The sequence below is a fragment of the Scleropages formosus genome, chromosome 16, assembly GCF_900964775.1.
Source record: "Scleropages formosus chromosome 16, fSclFor1.1, whole genome shotgun sequence".
In the NCBI taxonomy this organism is placed as follows: Eukaryota; Metazoa; Chordata; class Actinopteri; order Osteoglossiformes; family Osteoglossidae; genus Scleropages; species Scleropages formosus.
In genome coordinates, this window is record NC_041821.1 from 20873946 (window position 1) to 20894908 (window position 20963).

General features: G+C 45.7%; 1 protein-coding gene across 1 annotated transcript in view; it reads left to right on the forward strand.

Annotated features, from left to right (window-relative positions):
- Positions 1-9703, forward strand: part of LOC108933612 (B-cell lymphoma/leukemia 11A-like) — a 49218-nt gene extending 39515 nt beyond the window's left edge. The window contains exon 3 of the mRNA XM_029259291.1: positions 5873-9703. Coding sequence (XP_029115124.1) covers positions 5873-7929 — 2057 coding nt within the window. The 3' untranslated portion in view covers positions 7930-9703. The remainder of the gene's footprint in view (positions 1-5872) is intronic.
- Positions 9704-20963: the final 11260 nt, after the last annotated feature.

Below are 20963 nucleotides of genomic sequence, written 5' to 3' on the forward strand. Positions count from 1 at the left end.
TACCCTGTGTGTTTTTTGGTGTGCACAGATATAAAATTTATACCCCTTTCAGCAGCACCCAGGACCACAATCTCATAATAAAATTATTGGTTTGATTTTATTTATTTTATTCCAAAATTGTATTACATGACACTGTCCTTTCTGCTCCTGTAATCCTTTTAAAGCATTGTTCCATTACCTCAATTACTAATATCTCTGAGAGCTGTTGGGCTTTAACAGGATTGTCCGGGACGCAGCTCAGTTCTTTTTGTCGACGGAAGGGAGCGTCTGAGGGGCTGTCTGGCTTCCCTCCCACATAAAGAGCCGTCTGATTGTTGTGGTGCTGTGTCGTTGGGAGATGGTACCTCGGCTTGTTGACGTGTGCAGGACAGTGATACATGGGGGGTGGGGGTCTGGCCTGTGAGATGACACAACAGCTGAACAATGAGAGAGTCTGCGTTGTCCGTGCCATTGCACTGGCCGCTGTATTATAATCAGGAGCTGTTCTTTGTCTGCCGTCGCCCATCGACCTGACTTCTCACGCGCACCAGCTACAGTGGCCTATTAACACGGTGGCACTCTCTTTCAGTTCATGTCTAGAGCATGTTAATGTGCCCCTTTAATATACATATATGCATAGATGCATTGACGGGGGTATTTTCAGCTTTTTTTCTGCAGAGGCTCTAAAGCACTCCTTAGATTTGCATGTCTCTTCAGAACCATTTTGCTGCGTTATGATGTTATAATGTGATGTAAAGAGTGGCATTTTTCCATCGAGAGGATAAAAGCAGAAGATGTGGACATGTATTGCATCTTCATTGTGTCTTCCTCTCTGGTGCAAGTGATGACACATATCTGTTGCTGGCCAAGTCAACGCAAAATTGATTTGTTTTGTTGCTCTTACATGTTTTCAGCATATTTAAGGTAGTCTGTGTGCACCCAAACCCGAGTTAGTGTAATTATCCATTTCAAGTGGGGATTTGGTGGAATTTCTGGCTCTGCCTGCTCAGTTAGCGGTGATCGCTGTTAGTTTGCTCAGGCCTCCTGCGGGACACTTTCGTTTCCAGGTGGACCTGTGCAGTGACACGGCTCCTGATGTTTCCCGTGCAGACCGGCACTGGACATAGCGTGTTCCTCTTTGTGCTGTTGAATGAAGCTTGGGCTCCGCATTAAGAGTTTGTATATTTCTTACTTCTTAGCCCTGTGAATACTTCATCCAGTGTCTCCCAAAAAAAGCCGAAAAGATTTGTCCGTTGCTATGAGATTATATCACCAAAGAGGACTTTTTTCTTGTTCTTTTCTCTTTCCTCACTGTGCATATTAAACAGCTGTGAATCGGTCTACTTTCCATAATTTATAACAAACAGTTTCCAGCAGCAATAATACATCAGAAAATTCAATGAAAATATTCCCTTCTTTCGTAAAGGAAATGTGCTCTTTCCGGTGTCCGAGGGAGGAGGACGACTCTTTGTGCTTCTCCTCAATATCTCTTCTCATTAAACACAGAATGTGGCAGTTTGTCAGGACGCTGCCTTCATCATATGTGGATGGTGAGGATGGTGCCAGGCAGTGATCCCTTCACCTGAGCTAGCCATCATTTAATGCCACTGTTATTTATTAGGCTATGTATTTCAAATAAATAAAGCTAAAATGACATATTTGGTGGTAGCTACGCCTTGCCCAACGTAATCACGTTAAATGCACCTGGGTAAACGTGTACTGTGACGACGCAGTAACCCGTCCATCAAAGCAGCCTTCCTAGCCAGAGTAAGTAAATGGCAGTGCTCTTGCCACACTGTTCTTGATAAGCTTCTCCGCTCCGCAAAACACACAGACCTGTCAGAGGAAGAAAGGATATCGGGCACACCAGCTCATCCCCACGTTACTTTTCACCAGCTTTGAAATATTCGGCCACATGTTCTGGCAAAGACGCTCATAAAGATTGTGTTATACCTTACTTGGACATTATGAAGAAATGTGAAAAATAGTAAGTATAACTGTCAGTCTTCTGTTAGCTACATTATATTTAAACAGTTGTAGCTAATAGGATAGCTTTTATGTAATTTCGTTTAATGTCTTCTTGATTTTTTTAACAAAAAGGCAAAACAAAACCGTATAAACAGTCAAATACAGGACTACTGGAATGACAAAAAAATCCTTTGCATGATAATAGAAAAAATATATAGCAGGTCAGAGCCCATGCAGGTGGCAACAATTAACTGTAATTTTTGCAGATTGTAATGATCCATAATTTACCAACCGATGATGGCCTAGGCAGCGGCCCTCCCACTCCTCCCCCACTGCCCGCCACCGGGAAAAGTTCTTTTCAGCATGGATTTGGCACATGTATTTCAGCTGTCGGTCTTCATCGCGACTGAGTGGAGCTGGGTGATCAGGGCTACGGGATTGCCGGGCAGGAGCGGGCTGTCATCTCGCCGCCGTTTTCCCTAGGCTGCAGGAGTCTTCTCGGCACTCTCACGCTGCCTGGGGTGCGCAGGAATCCGCCTCCGTCTGGCCCCCCGCCTCGCCGGGATTTATATGTTAATTTTACCATTGCAACTTTTCACCGCATAGTTTTCACTTTGACAACATAGCGCGTTTACAATCCGTCCGTTGCAGTTTTTCCAAATTTTTTAAAATGTTTTCTACAAGTGATTCTTACTATATTTCCCTCTCTGTTGTAGCTCCTGTCCTTGTCCATGCATTCACGTCCACAGAACGCCGCGGAGGCATGTGTTGAAAGTGGACTTAAAAATTCATTGTGGAGCTCTCGTACACAAGTGTGTTGCTGCCGTCTCACCTTGGAGGAGGTTGTCTCCGGCCTGGCTCTGCTGCGTAGACGGTCATAAGCAGCGTGCTGCATTCGTAGCGCTTCGTATAAATCAACTGTAGTTAAAAGCAAAGCAGTGTGGAGATTAAACGAGACCTGTTGGCATGAAGTACTTCTGCCCATCTAGACTTTCCGTTTTCATTCTTTTGTTCACAGTGATTAAAGAAAAAACATCCATAAAACTGCAGATAAAAGCATTCTTGAAACATTTCAAAATTCTGTCCCTCAACTTAATTCTCTCGTCAGCACCCCCTCCACCAGTGACACAAATTTGCCAGTTTTTTCTGCGAATGACGGCAGTTTTAGTGAGCGTTTGACCTTTTATTTTTGGAGTAAATTGCAATCATCGGGAAAATCCGAAGCTTAGTGTGCGTGTTCCACTCAATCGCGGCTAATTGGTGGAGTTCAGGTTGCCGTTCATTATCCAGTGATGAATATCCATTTTGCTGGTGCTGTGGGTAGGCTGTCATTTATCAACCTCTGGATCTGGGAAATCAGCGAGGTCGGGACATTTGGGATGAACCCTTTCTCTGTTTACCTGCCGAGAAAGTGCGGTTCTACGGCACCTTGTCTGAATTGCTTTTTATTTCGGAATTTAACAAGCATAATTATGGCAAACCGTGCCTGTCAGGTGGTTTTTTCGAGCCGAATTGCTGTTTTTATGTTTTGACCTGTCTGTGAAAGAATTGGCTAAATGGAGATGGAAGTGCTCATGAGATCATTTGACGCTCATAAACTGCCTCTGATGTTCTGTTTATTATTATATTTTTGTAGGTTCTCTGCATTTTTCTAATCAGGGTTTCAAGGTATTTACATTTGTTTATTTAGCAGATGTTTTCCTCTTCGGCAACTCACAGGTTAAGAGCATTCAGGTACAGTAAAGAGTGTTGCAGCAAGGCTATAAGCTTGTAAACAAGTACTGCACTTGGTCAAATTCATTGCAGTTTAACTACACATATAGCATGAAAGGGTAATCGACAAGTCATTGGGATACAGTGGGGTACATCCAGCTTCAAGAGGCAGTCGGTCTAACCAGTGGGGTTATATTAGCAAGAGATTTACTGTGAGGTATTCCCTGCTCACTTCCTGATGAAGTATCTGAACAAAGTTGCAGATAAAATCATCTGTAATGACTGCAGCATATCACAAGAACTATTGGATTATGTACAATACACTCACATGGATGTACAAGAGTCGTATACACATTTATGCATATATGCAATCAAATGCACAGCATTGCACTGGGGAAGAACAGTCACACGGAGAGGAGGTGCTGTGTTTTTAGAGCAGTTCAGTTGTGCAGATGGTGACTGTGATCGTGATTGTATGAGCCACTTATATTTCACACATTTCCGCTGTAAAGTATGTCTGTAAGCTGCATACATTATTACTTCTGCGCAGCATCTCTAAACTGTGCTAACGTAATGTTCGTTAGGGTGAGTGCATGTGTCCATGAATCCTTTTAAAATCAAATTATTTTGAGAACTTGGTGGAAGTTACGGGACTCAGCCCCGGCATAATTTCCCTATTGTGAACAAATGTAGAGTAATTGGTTTGCCAGAACTCCAGTGTAACCTGTAGAGAGGCCTCCATAGTAGGATGGATAACCCTAGACACTTAAGCTGTATGAGAGAACTCTCGTGTGTGCTGTGCGATTACAGTGAAGCAGATCCCGTCTCAGTCAGCCGAATAAACCTATCTCTCGGCCGTCACAACCCGAAGAAGAGAGCGGAAGGGAGGGAGAGAGAGAGCAGGAGACACTCAGGGGGGACTGCCGCTCTACTTATTGAAAAATGGGAATCTTTCTGTGCTACCCGTGTGCGCATCTCCCATTTGTTCTGCACTGAAAAGGCTTTCATCTTCGGCCCGGGTTTATTATCTAATCTTGTAAATGAGTTGGTTGGAAGAGCGGGGGTACATTTAATGAGATTACAAACGTATTGTGAAGCAAATCACAGGTCATCGTGCAAAGAGCCATTGAAAGTCAATTATTGTTTCAAATGTTCCTGTGCCTCGGCAAACTGTGGCGACGGGCGTTTTCTGCTTCGGCAACGGAGCGCCCCGTCGCTTCTATTAATTGTCCACAAGTGTGTTGTTGTTTGTCACAATTGCACAATTGATTTAATGAGGAAACACTGAATGTGCTAAATTTTTAAAGAATGCTGGACTTTGAAGGCCTTAACAGAGACGGAAGGATTACTAAGCTCATATAATTGCTAAAACAGAACACTTTATCTATCACCGTATTTCCATCTCTTCTATTCCGTGTTTTTAATGTTTCACAGACATGTTCTTAGTGGAGCAAATAGTATTAATTTATGGAATAGTCTTAACAGAAATGTCTTTGTCAGTCCTCATTTGATGTGGGCGTCAAAATTGATAGATGTGCGTAGTGACCGATTTCAGTTTAATTCTTCTGTGTTTTGACAGGGTGCAGTATCTGTACTGTCTGCAACTGATTTGATCTTGTAGTGCTCAGAGCTAACAAGCCTTTTCAGAGCTGTCTTGACCATTCGAGTGAGTTTATGTGTGTGTCTGCATATGTATTTGTATGTCTCCGTAATGAAAAGCCTATTTCAAGTCCTCTACACCTTTGATCCTGTTGACCTGGGACATGAGAAGGGGACATGCTCATGAGTGATTCTATTCTTAAACCAACAGTTTGAACCACTTTGGATTAAAGGGAGACAGTGAAAGAAAAACACTGCTCAGGGAGGCCGAATTACCATCCTCTTATAAAACATGCAGCGTGCTAAACTCTGTCAAGTCAGTTCATGAACCAGACGCAGATTTTTGTGCTAGCACTAAATCAAATTGTTAAGCGCAATTATTATTGCTTGTTATTTGGCAGGCAGTCCTGTTCCAGGGGAACGGCACACAGTCAGCTATTATTTCCAAGTGCGTGTAAACAAAGAGTAGCCACACAAGTGCCACGACAGAACAGCAAGCTTCTTATTATTTACACCTGTGTAATGAGGTTTGTAGAACACTAGCCATGGGTTCTCCAGTGGCTCCAGTGGGAGACTAATGGCTTTCCTCTTTGTCTCTGTGCCTCCCCCAAAGGTAAAGATGAGCCCAGCGTCTACACTTGCACAACCTGCAAACAGCCGTTCAGCAGCGCCTGGTTCCTGCTGCAGCATGCCCAGAACACGCACGGTTTCCGCATCTACCTGGAAAGTGAGCACGGCAGCCCCCTCGCACCCCACGTGGCCGTTGCCCCGGGGATGGGCGCCGACTGCGCTCCTCAGCCACCGCTGCATGGCCTGCATTTGGCAGATGGCGGTCCCTTCGGCCTGATGCGGCTGCCAGGCTCCATGCCAGGCAGGGAGGCTCCGCCCATGAGGGAGGGTCGCTACCCGCTGACACCTCCGCTCTTCAGCCCTCCGCCACGCCACCACCTGGACCCGCAGCGCATGGAGCACCTGAGCCCGGAGGAGCTGGCGCTGGCCGCCGCCCACCACCCGAGTGCCTTTGACAGGGTGCTGCGCCTCAACCCCTTGCCCCTGGACCCGCCGCCCACCATGGACTTTTCACGGCGGCTGCGGGAGCTGGCCGGCAACCCCTCAGGGTCCTCGCCGCCCCTGTCGCCCAAGCGGCCGAGTCCTATGCAGCGGCTGCTTCAGCCGTTCCAGCCGGGTTCTAAGCCGCCCTTCGTGGCCACTCCGCCCTTGCCCGCAACGCAGTCACCCTCTGGCTCCCAGTCGACCCCCAACCACCAGCAGCAGACCACACCTCTGAAGACCAAGTCCTGCGAATTCTGCGGGAAGACCTTCAAGTTCCAGAGCAACCTGATCGTGCACCGGCGCAGCCACACGGGGGAAAAGCCGTACAAGTGCCACCTCTGTGACCATGCCTGCACCCAGGCCAGTAAACTGAAGCGCCACATGAAGACACACCTGCACAAATCCTCACCTATGACCGTCAAGTCGGATGATGGGCTGTCGGCCACTAGCTCTCCAGAGCCCGGCACCAGTGACTTGGTGGGCAGTGCCACCAATGCCCTCAAGTCAGTGGTGGCCAAGTTCAAGAGTGAGAACAATTGCATGATCCCCGAGAACGGTGAGAATGAGGATGAGGAGGAAGATGAGGAGGAAGAGGAAGAGGAGGAGGAGGAAGAGGAGGAAGAGGAAGAGGGGGAGGAGGAGGAGCTGGAGAGTGAGGGTGGCAGGAGCGACTATCGCTTTGGTCTGAGCCTTGAAGCAGCGCGGCACCACGAGAACAATGGCGGGCGGCTGGGCACCAGTGAGGACGATGGGCGGCGTTCTCTCCCAGAGGGCATGCAGGATGGCGTCCTGGCAGCCAGCATGCAACACTACGCTGAGGCCTTCCGTCAGCGCAGATGTGGCTCTCTTGGCACGGACGGTGAGGCGCCCCGCGGTCTCTGTGACGATGACTCGGATCGTGTGGACGAGGGCTGCGGCGGGGCCGTCAATGGCCGGGGTTCGTCACCCAGCGAGTCGGCTTCGGTGGGCCTGTCCAAGAAACTGCTGCTGAACAGCCCCAGCTCGCTCAGTCCCTTCTCCAAGCGCATCAAGATTGAAAAAGAGTTTGACCTGCCGACACCCACCATTCCCAACACCGACAACGTCTACTCCCAGTGGCTGGCTGGCTACGCTGCCTCCCGGCAGCTCAAGGACCCCTTCCTAAATTTCGGGGACTCTAGACAATCGCCTTTCGCTTCGTCCTCTGAACACTCGTCCGAGAACGGTAGCCTGCGTTTCTCGACACCCCCTGGCGAGCTGGACGGCGGTGTGTCGGGCCGCAGCGGCACAGGCAGCGGTGGAAGCACGCCGCACCTCGGCGGCCGACCCAGTTCCAAGGATGGCCGTCGTAGCGACACCTGCGAGTTTTGTGGGAAGATCTTCAAGAACTGCAGCAACTTGACGGTGCACCGGCGCAGCCACACTGGCGAGCGGCCGTACAAGTGCGAGCTGTGCAACTATGCGTGTGCCCAGAGCAGCAAGCTCACTCGCCACATGAAGACGCACGGCCAGATGGGGAAGGACGTTTACAAATGCGAAATCTGTCAGATGCCTTTTAGCGTGTATAGCACCCTGGAGAAACACATGAAAAAGTGGCACAGTGACCGCGTCTTGAACAATGACATTAAAACTGAATAGAGGAGCATCACAGACTCATCCTCCCGTCCTTCGGTTTTGTGTACAATTCCCCGTTTCACCAGTCCGGTGGAGGCTAAGGCGACGTGCTCGGCACCAGCACACCTTGTTTCATATTTACGTTGAATGCATGATCTGTATTGGGGCAATACTATTGCATCGACGCAACACTTTGAGCCTTTCTCTTGTGCAATAATTTACCTGTTGTGTACTTTTTTTTATATTTAGACAGCATGTTCGGTATGTTTTGGCTACTTTTAAGAAGTTGTCCTTGATTGGTTAGTTGTTGAGTAAATGTGTTGCTGTTTCTTGTTATTTTTTCATTTTATAAAAAGAAAGATAAGACCATGCTGCATACTTTTTGTAATACATATCATGTACAGGTCTCTGTTATAACATGGAGGAAAAAACAGTCTATCGCGTGACCCCTGGACAAGACTCGGAATCGCACTTACAACAAATCTTTCTAAAAGATTTCCCTCCATATCAGGTTTCAAATATCAATTGGATCCTTGTGTAGAAATTTTTTAAGCAGTTGCAGCCATAAAATTAATAGAAAAATGGGTTAAAAGAATTCATCTATTTGAATTTGTACTATCATTTGGTTAAAAAAAGAGTGCCTTGGATGTCTTGAAGCCCTATTTGTTAGTCCTCCTATTTGCTATAAGCTTGGATTTTCAGCTAGATACTGGAAAGGGGTCTACCAGACCCTAAATAAGGTTCTTGCATCAAGTACCTGACTGATACAGTCAACTCTGGCTTAAGAGAAAAAAATAACGATGAGCAGAAATTTCTAGTTGTCCTTTAGCTACCTATTACGTGTATATTCTTTGAATTATGACTCTGTTTACTGGCATGGTACATACTGTATTGAGTGGGGTTTTTGTTTTTTCTTTTTTTCTAGTACCGTATGCAGTGGTACAGTAAATTCCTGCTAACTGTAAATTCACGACCTTAAGCATTTCTAATGTTTATTTAATTTTCTCAATGAAAGCTGTCCGTAGCACAAAACTGATGTTGCTTGGATTTTCAGTGTGCAGACCAGGCAGTATTAATGACCAATGCACCTGAAGGCCCAAGGGCATTTTCATCCTGACAAGCTAAGGCAGTGGGGGGTCGTCGGGGAACATGAGAGTTTCTGGGAATGCAGGAGAGGTGGGAGAGAGAAACTCCATGTCTCTCAGATTTCCTTCGAAAGATGCACATTTCCTCCACACTTTACTTCCTTAGAACAGAATTTCATTCTCGAGAAGTGCAGTATGTCTGCCCATGGTCCCCAAAACAAAGATAAGAAAAGTGTACTCTTTTTCTGTTTTATTTTCATTTTTCATACACTGTGTGCTATCTGTGTTGACATGAGAGACTTCAGTCTTCTGACGCATCAGCCCCAGTTTCTGTTGCAAACATTACTTGTCACTCCACCCCACAGCCTGTATCTGTTGCTTGAACCGGTCGTACAGTGGTCGAGTATAAAAAAAGGCGGCTCTTTTGCGGGAAAAGTAAGGTGCACTGTTCTCATTTTCCCAGTTTACAGGTATATGCTCAAGGGAAAACTCAGTTTAGATGGACGGTTCCATACGAGGAGATTTACTTATCAAAAAAGAGTCACGTGTGTCGGTCTGTTGGCAGCCATTCTCCTGCTGGGCTGGGCCACAGGTGTCAGAATAGTGGTTGGGCGTGTCCCCTGCTAGAGAATGAATAATCCAGCCTTGCTGCTCCCTTAGCAAGGATTTTTGTACAATTTTTTTAAAAGAAATAAATGAATATTACAATGACTTTTTTTTTCCACTTCACTATCTATAAGGGAAATTGTTTTTGGTTTTGCTTCTCTCTCTTTCCATTTTTTTTGTCTTGGTTGTGTTCAAGACTGTTGATCACTATATATATATATAAATATATATATATATATATGTATATATATAGTGTGAAAATAATTTGTTATATTTTTGTTTTGCCTTGCCTATTCACAGCTCTTCAGGTTGAACAAAACATGCATTTGGGAAAGGTTTAAGATTATATATAAATATATATAGAGTACTTAAATATAGGAAAATGCACACTCATGTCAATTCCTATGCTAAAAACACATTTATGGTCTACTTTTTCTGTATTTCTAGAATGGTATTTGAATTAAATGTTCACCTAGTGTAGGCACTATAGTATTTATATTGAGGCTTGTATTTTTAACTGTTGCTCGTTCTCTCAGAAGGTGTTGACAAACCTTTTTTTCGGTAGTGGGAAAAAACAAATGAACAAACAAGCTGCCACAGTATATTTTTTTAATTTGGCAGGATAATATAGTGCAAATTATTTGTATGTTTAAAAAAGGAGAAAAAGAAAATGAAAAAATGAAAAAAAAAATAAATTAAGAACACGTGGCATTGTATAGATGAGAGGCCATGTGATGGTCCTTTCGAGCGGTCCTTTCAGAATGTCCACAATAGCGTAAAACAGGTGGTTGTACATATCTTTTTTATTCTTATTATTATTATGATGATGATTATTATTATTACTCTTCTTTTGCTGCCGTTCTGTATGCAGCTGTGCAAGCTGATGTTGGGTTCCTCTCTAGTGTGCTGTCCTGTCCTGTCACTTTCTCTACCGCCTGACCACATTCCAGCATCGTAAAGGAAAACTAATGTCATATGCAGTAAATAAAACGTAAATAAAGGAATAAGTAAATATACACGTGAATAGCATTTAAACAAAAACTACAAAAAATGAAATGATAAATGTTTTGCAGGTTTTTTTTCTCATTGCCAAAAACTAAATGGTGCTTTATATTTAGATTGGGAAGAAATTTTTTCATATGCAAAGCATATTTGAAAAAAATCAAATCAATGGAGAAACCCGCTTGAGTTGGTACTTTTTTGTAAATGGCAATGCAGAATATTTTGTTATCAGCCTTTTCTATTCCTGTATTGAGAGCTGTTTGTTGTAAACTGAACTTGAACTTAATCTTTTACAATGGGAGTCACTATTTATTATTAATTGTGTGCACTGTTGAGAACAGGGGCACGGAAATGGATTGTTTTGTTTTTATTTTGATTGTCTCAGTTGTAGGTTTCTTGGGGGGTTTGGTTTAAGAATGACCTCTGGACATTGACAACCTACTTTTTTTGTTTCTGGGATACGTTAAGTTCTATTGGAGATACCACTGTCTCTGTGTTTTTGGCAGTTGTCTGCATTATCCTGTTCACACACCCATTTTGTCCTTTATTGAAAAAAATAAAAACAATGAAAGTAGATTTGTGCTGCCTCTGAGTTCTTACACCTGTTTGACACTTTTCTCCAAAGCGACTTAGAATTTTAGTTACCCATTTGTACAGCTGGGTAATTTTACTGGAGAAATTTAGGTTAAGTACCTTGCTCAAGGGTACTACAACAACAGGCGAGATTCAGACCGACAACCTTCGGATCCAAAGACAACAGCGCTAACTGCTACGCTACCAGCTGCCCCTTCTTGCTTGAGAACTGACTTGTGCTTGTGTTTGCATCAGTTCCTGCGTGTGCGTGTGCGTGTGTGTGTGTGTGTGTATTTGTCGCGTCATCTGCATTCTCTCTCAGCAACTGTCGGCTCGGCTGCCCCCGATCCCACCCCACACCTTAGCCTGTATGGCTGCAGGTTTGTGGCTGGACTAGAGAGTCGGGCAGTCGTGTGGCTAGAGATCTATTAGGTCATGTGATATCCTCTCTGTCGCCATCCCTGTTTCCCATGCACTTGTTAACTTGCCTCTATGGTCTATGTCCAATTGTCCAGTCCTGCACATTTGTCCAACGGAGCTTTTGAGCTCTTCACGCCACATTACAAACAAAGGATTTAAGGTGCGAATATGCTTATCGGTTAAACACTGAAATGAGGGGAACCAATTACAGGAAAAATGCACTGCAAATCAGCACAGTCACGTACACCATTATTATTATTTTTTATATTCATTGATTTGTTTGCCTTTGTCCTTAAAAGATTCCAGATGAATTGATTCATTTCGCTAAAGAGCTTGTGTGTGGCTTTCCACTCCAAATGAATCCACTTGTGTTAATGAGGCCCTATTGTAAGCAGCAGGTGTGTACACACAGACAGTGGGAATTAGACGTCTTCCTCACTGCCTGAGAAACCTTACCGCCCTGTTGGGACTGCTTTTTGTCTTTTCTCGTCCCCGTCCACAATACCAGTTTGCCTATATTCGCGGTCAATTGTTAAGACTCCCAGCAGAGTTACCAACTGTCCCTAAATTTCAAAATCATTTATGTCATTAACTGCGCTCATAAGTTCAGAAATATATGCTAAAGTACATAATTTCGTGGAATAACTGATTACAAAACAATTTTTCTCACTCAGACAAAATGAAAAAGCAGTTGGCAACCCTGGATATCAGCAAAAAAGTTCAGCTCACGGGCAGAAGGAGGAAAACGAATAAAATGAAAACATGATGATTGTTTTACCGTGATAAATTTTATTAGAAAACCAACAAAGTCTTGGATTTACTAGAGCTTCGGGATTCATATAAAGGCACGAAGCGATCAGCAGTGCCATGAAAATCCCTGCAAGCACGACCCGCCGCGTCTTTAAACGTACGGCGATCGTGTTCCTCTATTGTTGAATGATGATCCCGTTACCAGACCGAAATGAAATTTTCTATTACAATTTTCTTTTCTTTTTTTTTCTTTTTCTTTTTTTTTCGCTAGAGAGTATGAGTTGTTTAAACCCGATTTAAGGAAGTCTTTCATATTGCTTATTGTGGTTTTCTTTACTAGGTTTTTCTTGGCTGCCATCACCTCACCACAAAACAGAACAACGAGATGACTGAAAGCCCAGAAGGGAGGCCTGCTGCCTCCAGGAAACACCAGTATCCCTTCCCTTGGCTGGACACATGCAAATCCCGGGACAACTAATTCGGCTAATCCCAGCTGCATTCCGACTGACCTTCACGCAAGCGTTATGTGTGATTGAAAATGTCACACTTCTCTGTGCCTTTTAATGCCCTTTGCCACAAAATGAGATCCCTTTAAGTAGCTTATTTTAGTTTGTTTGGCGATGGGATTTTGCGGTGCTGCTATACGCATCGGCACCAAGAACCAGATCCCTAATCACTTTGCTCTAATCCGCGCCACTTCCGAAGCGCACAAGTGTGGAGGAATCAGAAAGCGAAGGCCGTCAAGCTGCACCGCCAACGGTCGCCCACTTGGTCGCCCACTTGGTCCGGTCACCCGCATTTGCTTCCTTGACCTGGTTTGAGGGAACGCTCCACGCAACGAGAACACCCAGCTCCCCAACCCAGGACTCCAACTCACGCCCTAATTGCTTCCAGGCTCTCTCCTCGCCTTGACCAACGCAGCCTCTCTGTGGAGGCTGTCAACCGCGTTAAACTCAATTACATTCCTCCCTATTACTCATAATGAGCAGTGCCTCGCTTGCCCCCAGTAAACTCGGTCCGTCATCAGCAAAACTGGAGGCAGCGGTACCTCGCAGCCCCTTTCCAGATCAAATGTTGAAAACGCCGCCCGATTAACTTAAATGCTTCGAGTGTCCAAAGGTGGTAGGATTATATTAATTGATTCGAAAGTTGCGCTTCACTTCATTAACTTGGACGATGCCGACTGATACAGTGAGAAAAAACACGTTCGAGTGCATCGATGAATGAAGGAGGAACAGCTAAGCTGAAAGCAAAGGAATCAATAAGAGACCGACTCGGACTGTTTAAGGCGGTGTGATAGATGGGTGGTAGCCGGTAGTTTTTTCTTTTTTTTTTTTTCAGAGGATGTGCGGACGGGTTGAGGGGTTTGTTGCAGGAGGGAAAAAAAAAAAAACGTTCTCAGCTTAATTTGAGTCGTCAGCTGAGGGGGTGGAAGTTCACGTGTCTTATCGGTCTCTCTGGCCTTGTCCGGTCATCTGCGCTTCTTTATAGTAAATCCCTCTGCTTCGTTCTCGCTCTCTCTCTCGCTCGCCTTGCGCACCCCCAACCCCCTGCAGGGGTGGCGTGATGCCGTAATCACTGGCCTCATCCGTGTCTGCACTGTTTGTGGTGCAAGGGAGGTTAAAGTCTATAGATAGTCGAGAAGGCTGGAATGCGAGGTGTGGACGGCCAAGATAAAGTCGAGTTCATAGAAGCACGGTGCAGGGCTCTGGGGCGGGGGTGTCCGTAGGAGCAGAGGTCAGCCGGAGTTTAGGGTTCGAAGGTCAGCCAGCCTTGCTGAAAAACAAGAGGCTGCCATCACTTTCTCACAACTTTGTTGCCAGATGCAGGAAACAGCGTTACAGATAAAATTACTGAAAAACGCTGCCCGAGAGAACCGCGTTACCTTCCCCATCTTACCATGAAAATCGAGAACTAATTCCTTTCGTTTGCTTTGTTTTTCTTTTTTTTTTTTTTTTTTTTTTTTTTAAACGCATCGAAGGACACCTTTTTCGTAGAAATATGGAAGAGTTGGAGCGAGGCCTGAAATTTCATAACTATTTGCCGCTGTTATTTTTATGATGTCACTTCTTTGCCTAGCCTTCACGTTTCTCCAAGGTGAGAACTTCTGCGCTGTACGGTTTAAGGCAGTGCAGCATATGGAGATGTTTACCTCAAGGCAGCTACTGTGAAGGCGATGTCTCCCCAAGCCTACAAGAACAAACAGAAACCTGGAAACCCCCTCAATTTTTCACACAGACCACAAACACAATGCACCGATTATACATAATCTCAGAAAATACCCGTGCTGGTACCGCAGAGACTAGTCAGTGCTTGACACATGCTGTAAACACATGTTGGCCAAATTCGACCTAGAGGTGCTTGCTGAAGAAATGGCTCTTGTGTTCGCTCCTCCAGATCACCACTAATGGTGTACTTTAGGTGTCTACCATCCAGAATCAGAGAAGTTGCTGAAACATTCCTGAAAACAGTGAGATGGCAGCGCGGGGGGTGCGGTGGCGCAATGGGTTGGACCGGGTCCTGCTCTCTGGTGGGTCTGGGGTTCAAGTCCTGCTTTGGGTGCCTTGTGATGGACTGGCGTCCCGTCCTGGGTGTGTCCCCTCAGCTTTACGCTCTGTGTTGCCAGGTTAGGCTCTGGCTCCCCGCGATCCAGTAGGGGACAAGCGGTTCAGACAAAGTGTGTGTGTGTGATATGGCAGCCTTAATGTTGATGATTTCTCTCAGAAACTTGTTCACGTTTCCAAACTGTGGTCTCTCACTACTGGATCTTTGGGTTTTGCAGTGAAAGAACGAAGTCACCTGAAAGTGTGGAGCACAGCGAAAGCAGTCGAACGGCGTTCGCCTCGCTAGGTGTCTGAAAGTGATGGTTTTCCAGACAATTTAAACGGTTCTCTGGCAGGTGTGGTATCGCTGTGCCTAACCCTTGGCACCGTACGGTACCGCGCTCCTGAAGAAAACCTTCAACGCTCTGACCGTCCGTCCGTTGTTGCAGCTCTATCGTAGCTGTGCTGGAACCCTCGCTTCGCTTTTCTCCTGTTGACTCTGCTTGGCCCTCGTCCATCACTTCCACCCCCCTCCCGGCTCGCCGCTGTCGCGGTTGAAGGTGCAAGAGCCTCTACGACGAGGCAGGCCGAGAAGCAACGCAACCGTGTTTTTCCAGAGGTGAAGACAGCTCCGTTTTAGAAGCCCGTGCTGTTTATGTGTGCGTCACCGCTGCGCGCAGGTTGTTTGCCGAGCCGCAGCCGCTCTTCCTGTGCTCCTGGGCGGCCCTCAGCCCCCGGCGGCTAGCCCTCGCTCGTCCGCTCCGTTTGGGCCTGTTTTGTTATTTTAAGCACGCGAGGCCCCCAGTCCCGCGCGTTGGACCATCCCGGCGCAGGGGCCTTGAAAAGAGCGAGGCTGATCTGCGGTGCAGCGGATGTGTGTGTGAACACGCCAAGCGCCTCCGCTTCCTCCTCCGCCAGCCCAGCTTTGGGAAGCGACGTAGGTCTGCGGAGGTTAATTGCGGCTGCGACGATGAAGAGGCTGGGGTAAATTCAATAAGAAAAAAGAGAAGTAATCATGGAGGATGTCTGAAGTTAAGCCGCAGATATTTTTTGAGGACTCTTGGGAAAAGGCTGGGGAGGGTGGGGGTGGGGGGAGGAGGCGGGGCTAACACTCGGCTGGACGCGAGGGCCCATCCCGAGAGCGCAGTCTGTGTTATGTCTGGTGAACTCATTGTTTTATGTTAAGGTAACCCCGTGCTTTGACACAGTCCGAACATGCATGCAAATACACACACACACACACACACACACACACACACACACACACGTGCACAAGCACGCAAATGCATACACATTAACCTGTGCTACAGATGCATATCGAAAAACTGTGCGAAAGAGTCATGCATGTAGATTGAGACACACACCCATGCATACGCCCTACTGTTGCAGCGACACAGCCTCTCTGCAAACCCTCCCATGAGCCCCCTTGACTTGTCTGGAGGGCGAGAGGTGGAAGGTCATTTTTTTCAGAGCTCAAGATTAAGTTTCACATGACTGAGCACCTTTGTAGTTACGGCCCCATGGAAAAAAAGAAACATCCTAGAGCTTTGCATGTCTGTCTAGAAGAAGGATCAGAATACTAGCCCACAAGAACCACCCGCTACCCCAACCCCCCACCCATGGACACACCCCAACCCCCTCGCTATAGAGTCTCGTGTGCATTGGTGATCAACGTGAGCCCATGTCCAAGAGCTCAAAATCCCAAAGCCATGTTTGTTTCCACAACAGAACATCTTTTGAGGTGTGATCACCAAAGGTGAACTTGAGCAGCTGAGAACTTTCCTTATACTGGCACCTGAACCCTTTTTGAAAGATCCGAGGGACATTCTTTAGCTGCTCGAACAAAACAAGAATGCTAATAATCCAAAAAAGGGTATGGCAGGTGGTTATTGGATACAGCCATTGCATTCCAGTTGAAGGACGCAGTTTTGAGTCATACTCATGCTTTTGTACACCCAAGAAAGGTACTTACCCGGAATTGATAAAGTAAGAATTGTCCTCTGGTATAAACAGTTAAATCATGTTATGTTGCCTAACGCTGTGAGCTGTTTTGGAGAAAAGCATCAGCAAAATAATAATAATAATAATAATAATAATAATACTAATAAAAGAAGTATCTCACAAAGAGACAAGGTTTTAATTCTGAATTAAACAGAGCTGTCATGGTCACTCATCTGGACATTCACCTGTGAATACCTTGAAAAGTTCAATCTTGTCAGCACTGCTTCGGCTGGGCGAGGAATGAGGTTCAGCGAGTGCACGGACCCTTTGACCTCGAAGAAAAGCAGATGCTGGCACCTTTGCGCAATGGCAGACACAGGCGATCACGTCGGACAGCCTGACGCTGATGGACGCTACGCCCAAGGATGACTTCCAGCCGGCCAAAGCGACCGTCTCGTGCCCTAGCTGTTCACGTGTCCGTCAGTCTGCGGACACCTGTCCAACGCGGGGGTGAGGTTACTCGGGTTTAAAAGCGGCTTAAATGGTCATATATGGCTGACCTCTGCTCCGCTGCTCTCAGCCGGTGTGCTGTGAAAGAGCAGCGCGTCATTTACTGCCCTGTGAATAGAGGCAAAGTTCAGGTTCTAGTTTTCGTGCTACATGGCAAAAAACAAGTCAGGGGGTTACTGTTTAAGCTGTGCCCTTTCACCTAACGCCAAGGGCAGCAAAGGCACTGATATCAATCAAACTAACGGATGAACACATACGGAGGCACTCGTTTGTCCGCGGTGCATTTTTCATGCGTTGAGGCAGACAATGGCTTTACAGGTGGTGGAAACCTACATTCGGTGTGAAGGGAGGCGAAAAGTTATTGCCTTTACGTGTAGTGTACTATATTAAAAATCAAGCACAGTTTTGAAAATTACAATCTTTAATATGCCTCAAAGCAGATAGATAGATAGATAGATAGATAGATAGATAGATAGATAGATAGATCCCCGGGTAATTTCAGGTGCATACAGCAGCTGATACAAAGATACATACAGTAGAAATTAGCAGGTAAGGTATACCATTAAGTGAAATGAACTGAACAGATGAAAAACTGCCCTGACTTAAGTAATAGTTAAATGAATATTAATATCAGAATCAGCTTTATTGGCCAAGTACACCTGAGCATTCAAGGAATTTGTTTCCAGTTTAGAGCAAACCTACAGTGCACATTCACACATACAGGCTACATACACACATACTGGACTAGACATAGACTAATACAAACACGATTACAGATAGCACATGACAATTAGCAATGCAACAGACAAGAACAGAGTACAATGCAGACAGAACACAACAAATGGCATAAACACAATACCATGCAAACATAACACAACTAAATGAGCAAGTATAGAAAAACTGCACGCATTTGGCCTGTAAAATGAAGTGACATTATAGTGCAGTGATTGTCAGTTGGTTAGAGAACATATTGCGCATGGGTATGATGTTAATTTAATATATTAAATATAAAAGTGTTACGGGGGTGTGATGGTGCAGTGGGTTGGACCGGGTCCTGCTCTCCAGTGGGTCTGGGGTTCGATTCCCGCTTGGGGTGCCTTGCAATGGACTGGCGTCCCGTCCTGGGTGTGTCCCCCTTATGTCCTGAGTTGCTGGGTTAGGCTCTGGTTCCCTGTGACCCCCTATGGGACAAGTGGTTCAGAAAGTGTGTGTGTGTGTGTAAAAGTGTTATTTCTATATCATTATAAAAAATGTAAATTTTTACCAGTTTTACCACTTAGTAAATACGTGCAAGAAAAATTGCCCCATGGTAACAATTTTTCCACTGGGTCTATTAAATATTCTGTTGTCTCAATTCAGCTCAGCTTAATAAATTTGATTCATATAATCACCCTGCTTAGAATTTGAAAATACATCCTTCTGGACACAATGCTTCAATTACTGCTGTTCCTTTTTTACTGGCTTTAATTCAGGCAGCTTGGTAAGTACAGGATGTCATGTAGACATGTCATCGAGTTAATTTTCAAAATCTAGCTTTAACTTACGGTAAATATTTTTACTGTAATATTGAGCTGCTTTTGCTGGGGTTTGAACAACCTCTCTGCTGAAGTCATTAGAAATAGATCATGTAGTATTTTTTGAGCAAGAACCTTGACATACAGGATTCTCTTCAGAGTTTGTGCTGCAAAACTCATCGAGGGACACGTCAAACCAAGGTCACTACAAATCTACTCATTCATCATCTGCACATCAGAACTACAATCTCTGTCCAATTAGCTGTGCATATTCCATATTCACCGTTTTTCATCAATAAATGTAAGAAATCCTTTAATTGAACCAGGTTTACAGTAAGTATTTATGGCTTGATTAGACGTAATTGCTTGTTTGGATAACATGACCCCACTCTAAGACTCTTTTAAGCTGATTTTTTAACGTCAAACGTTGACTAGAAAATAATAAATAAATAAAAGTGTTAAATCTGGACGCGTCTCTGAAATCCACAATGATGAACCATCATTTGTGGTATAAATATAATTGATAGTAGCCACAATTATTGGCCCACACGCCCATCAAAGCACAGTAGTTGCTTGACTGCAGAGGACTGAAGAGGACCGATGGTACGGAGAGGCGAGACAGACAGAGAACCAATCTCCACCTCATGATGATCAGTCAGGACTTCTATCTAGGTGACTGAGTCAAGGGCGTGAATGTAAATTGGACCTAATTTTGTGTTTGCGCAGAATGAGATGGACCTTATTTCTCACGGTAGCTGAACGAACCATCATTGCTTGATTTATCTCTCGTTTCTAAATTCGATGCGCAGTTCTCGTCCTGCTGCTTGCAGCCCTATCTCTGCACGGCCGTGGAGAGAGTCTGCAGCTCTGGGTCTGAGTTCCGTCTTGGTCGGGTTGACACATCCAAGGTTGAGCGCCGGGGAGCAGGTGAGCAATGTTTACTTTGGCCAGTGCTTGGAGTTAAGGTGCTCTGGACTTCCTCACAAAGCACTCCACAGCATGACTGTACCTCGGGCGGATGGGGGATGGGGGATGGGCGGATGAGGGATGGGGGAGGGGTGATTGTACAGGATGGATCATGCTGGACCCTCACCCTGCCATGACCGGGCAGCCCCCATCCTTAAATGTACCTCAAGGTGTGTTATCGTACTGGAGAATTTTAAAGGATATCTTCACGTCTATCCTGCGCGTATTCCATTTCCCAAACAAATTTCGGACGGCCCCTTTGATATTCCCTCCGCCATAATCTTGGATTAAGCTGTGCCCGTATGTGTCACCTGGTGATTAATTTGGCTTTCTCCAGAGTTTGTGGAGTGGCTTCCTGCTCTGCCGTGTTCTCATACACAAGTACTGACTGCTCAGAGGAGTGTATCCCTCTGTGTAACGCAGTGCGGTGTTTGCAGTTGACAGTTAATAGCCTGTGTTGCAGTTGAGCGTGTAGATGGTCAGCTAATTATGCGACGCCCGTTTAAAAGGTCTTTAAACCTGACGGCGTCTCAGTGCGCTCTCTCGCCGAACAGCGGACGCGTGCACGTGTTTGCATTTGACTCCACTTCTTTGTTTGGTGCAGTGACACCTGTGTGAACTTTTCCATTGTTTCCCTGGACGGCTCCAGCGGCGCAGCTACAGAGTACCGAGACCTTGTTGGGAGGGCGGGGAACAGCGACGCCTGGGTGACTTCGTACTGCGGCTGTGAGCAAAACTCAAAAGCCGAAGCAGAACATTAATAGATATTTTAGAACATCCGCGGGAAAAAAAATTAGGATTTTTTTTTTTTTTTTTTTTTTTTGTGCAACGTGTTTGACTGGATTCAAAAGTCCATAGAGCTAAGTTGTGCGTTTTCGTTAGTGTACGGATGCACCGCAGCCGAGAGACACTCCTCGTTCCTGTTTTGGTTTGCACGGTCCGAACAAGCCCACAACAAACACGGTACTGTGTTTGCCCGTGCGTGTGCGTTCCCTCCGGCTCCAGTCCCCGGGGGAGACTTTGTTCTCTGTGTGTGCCTGTCTCGGGTATAGCTTACCTGCCTGTTTTTCTTCAAACCTGCGTTCCACCTTCATACCCCTGAGGGATGGCCACATGCTTGACCTGCTCAACTGGCTAGAACTACACAC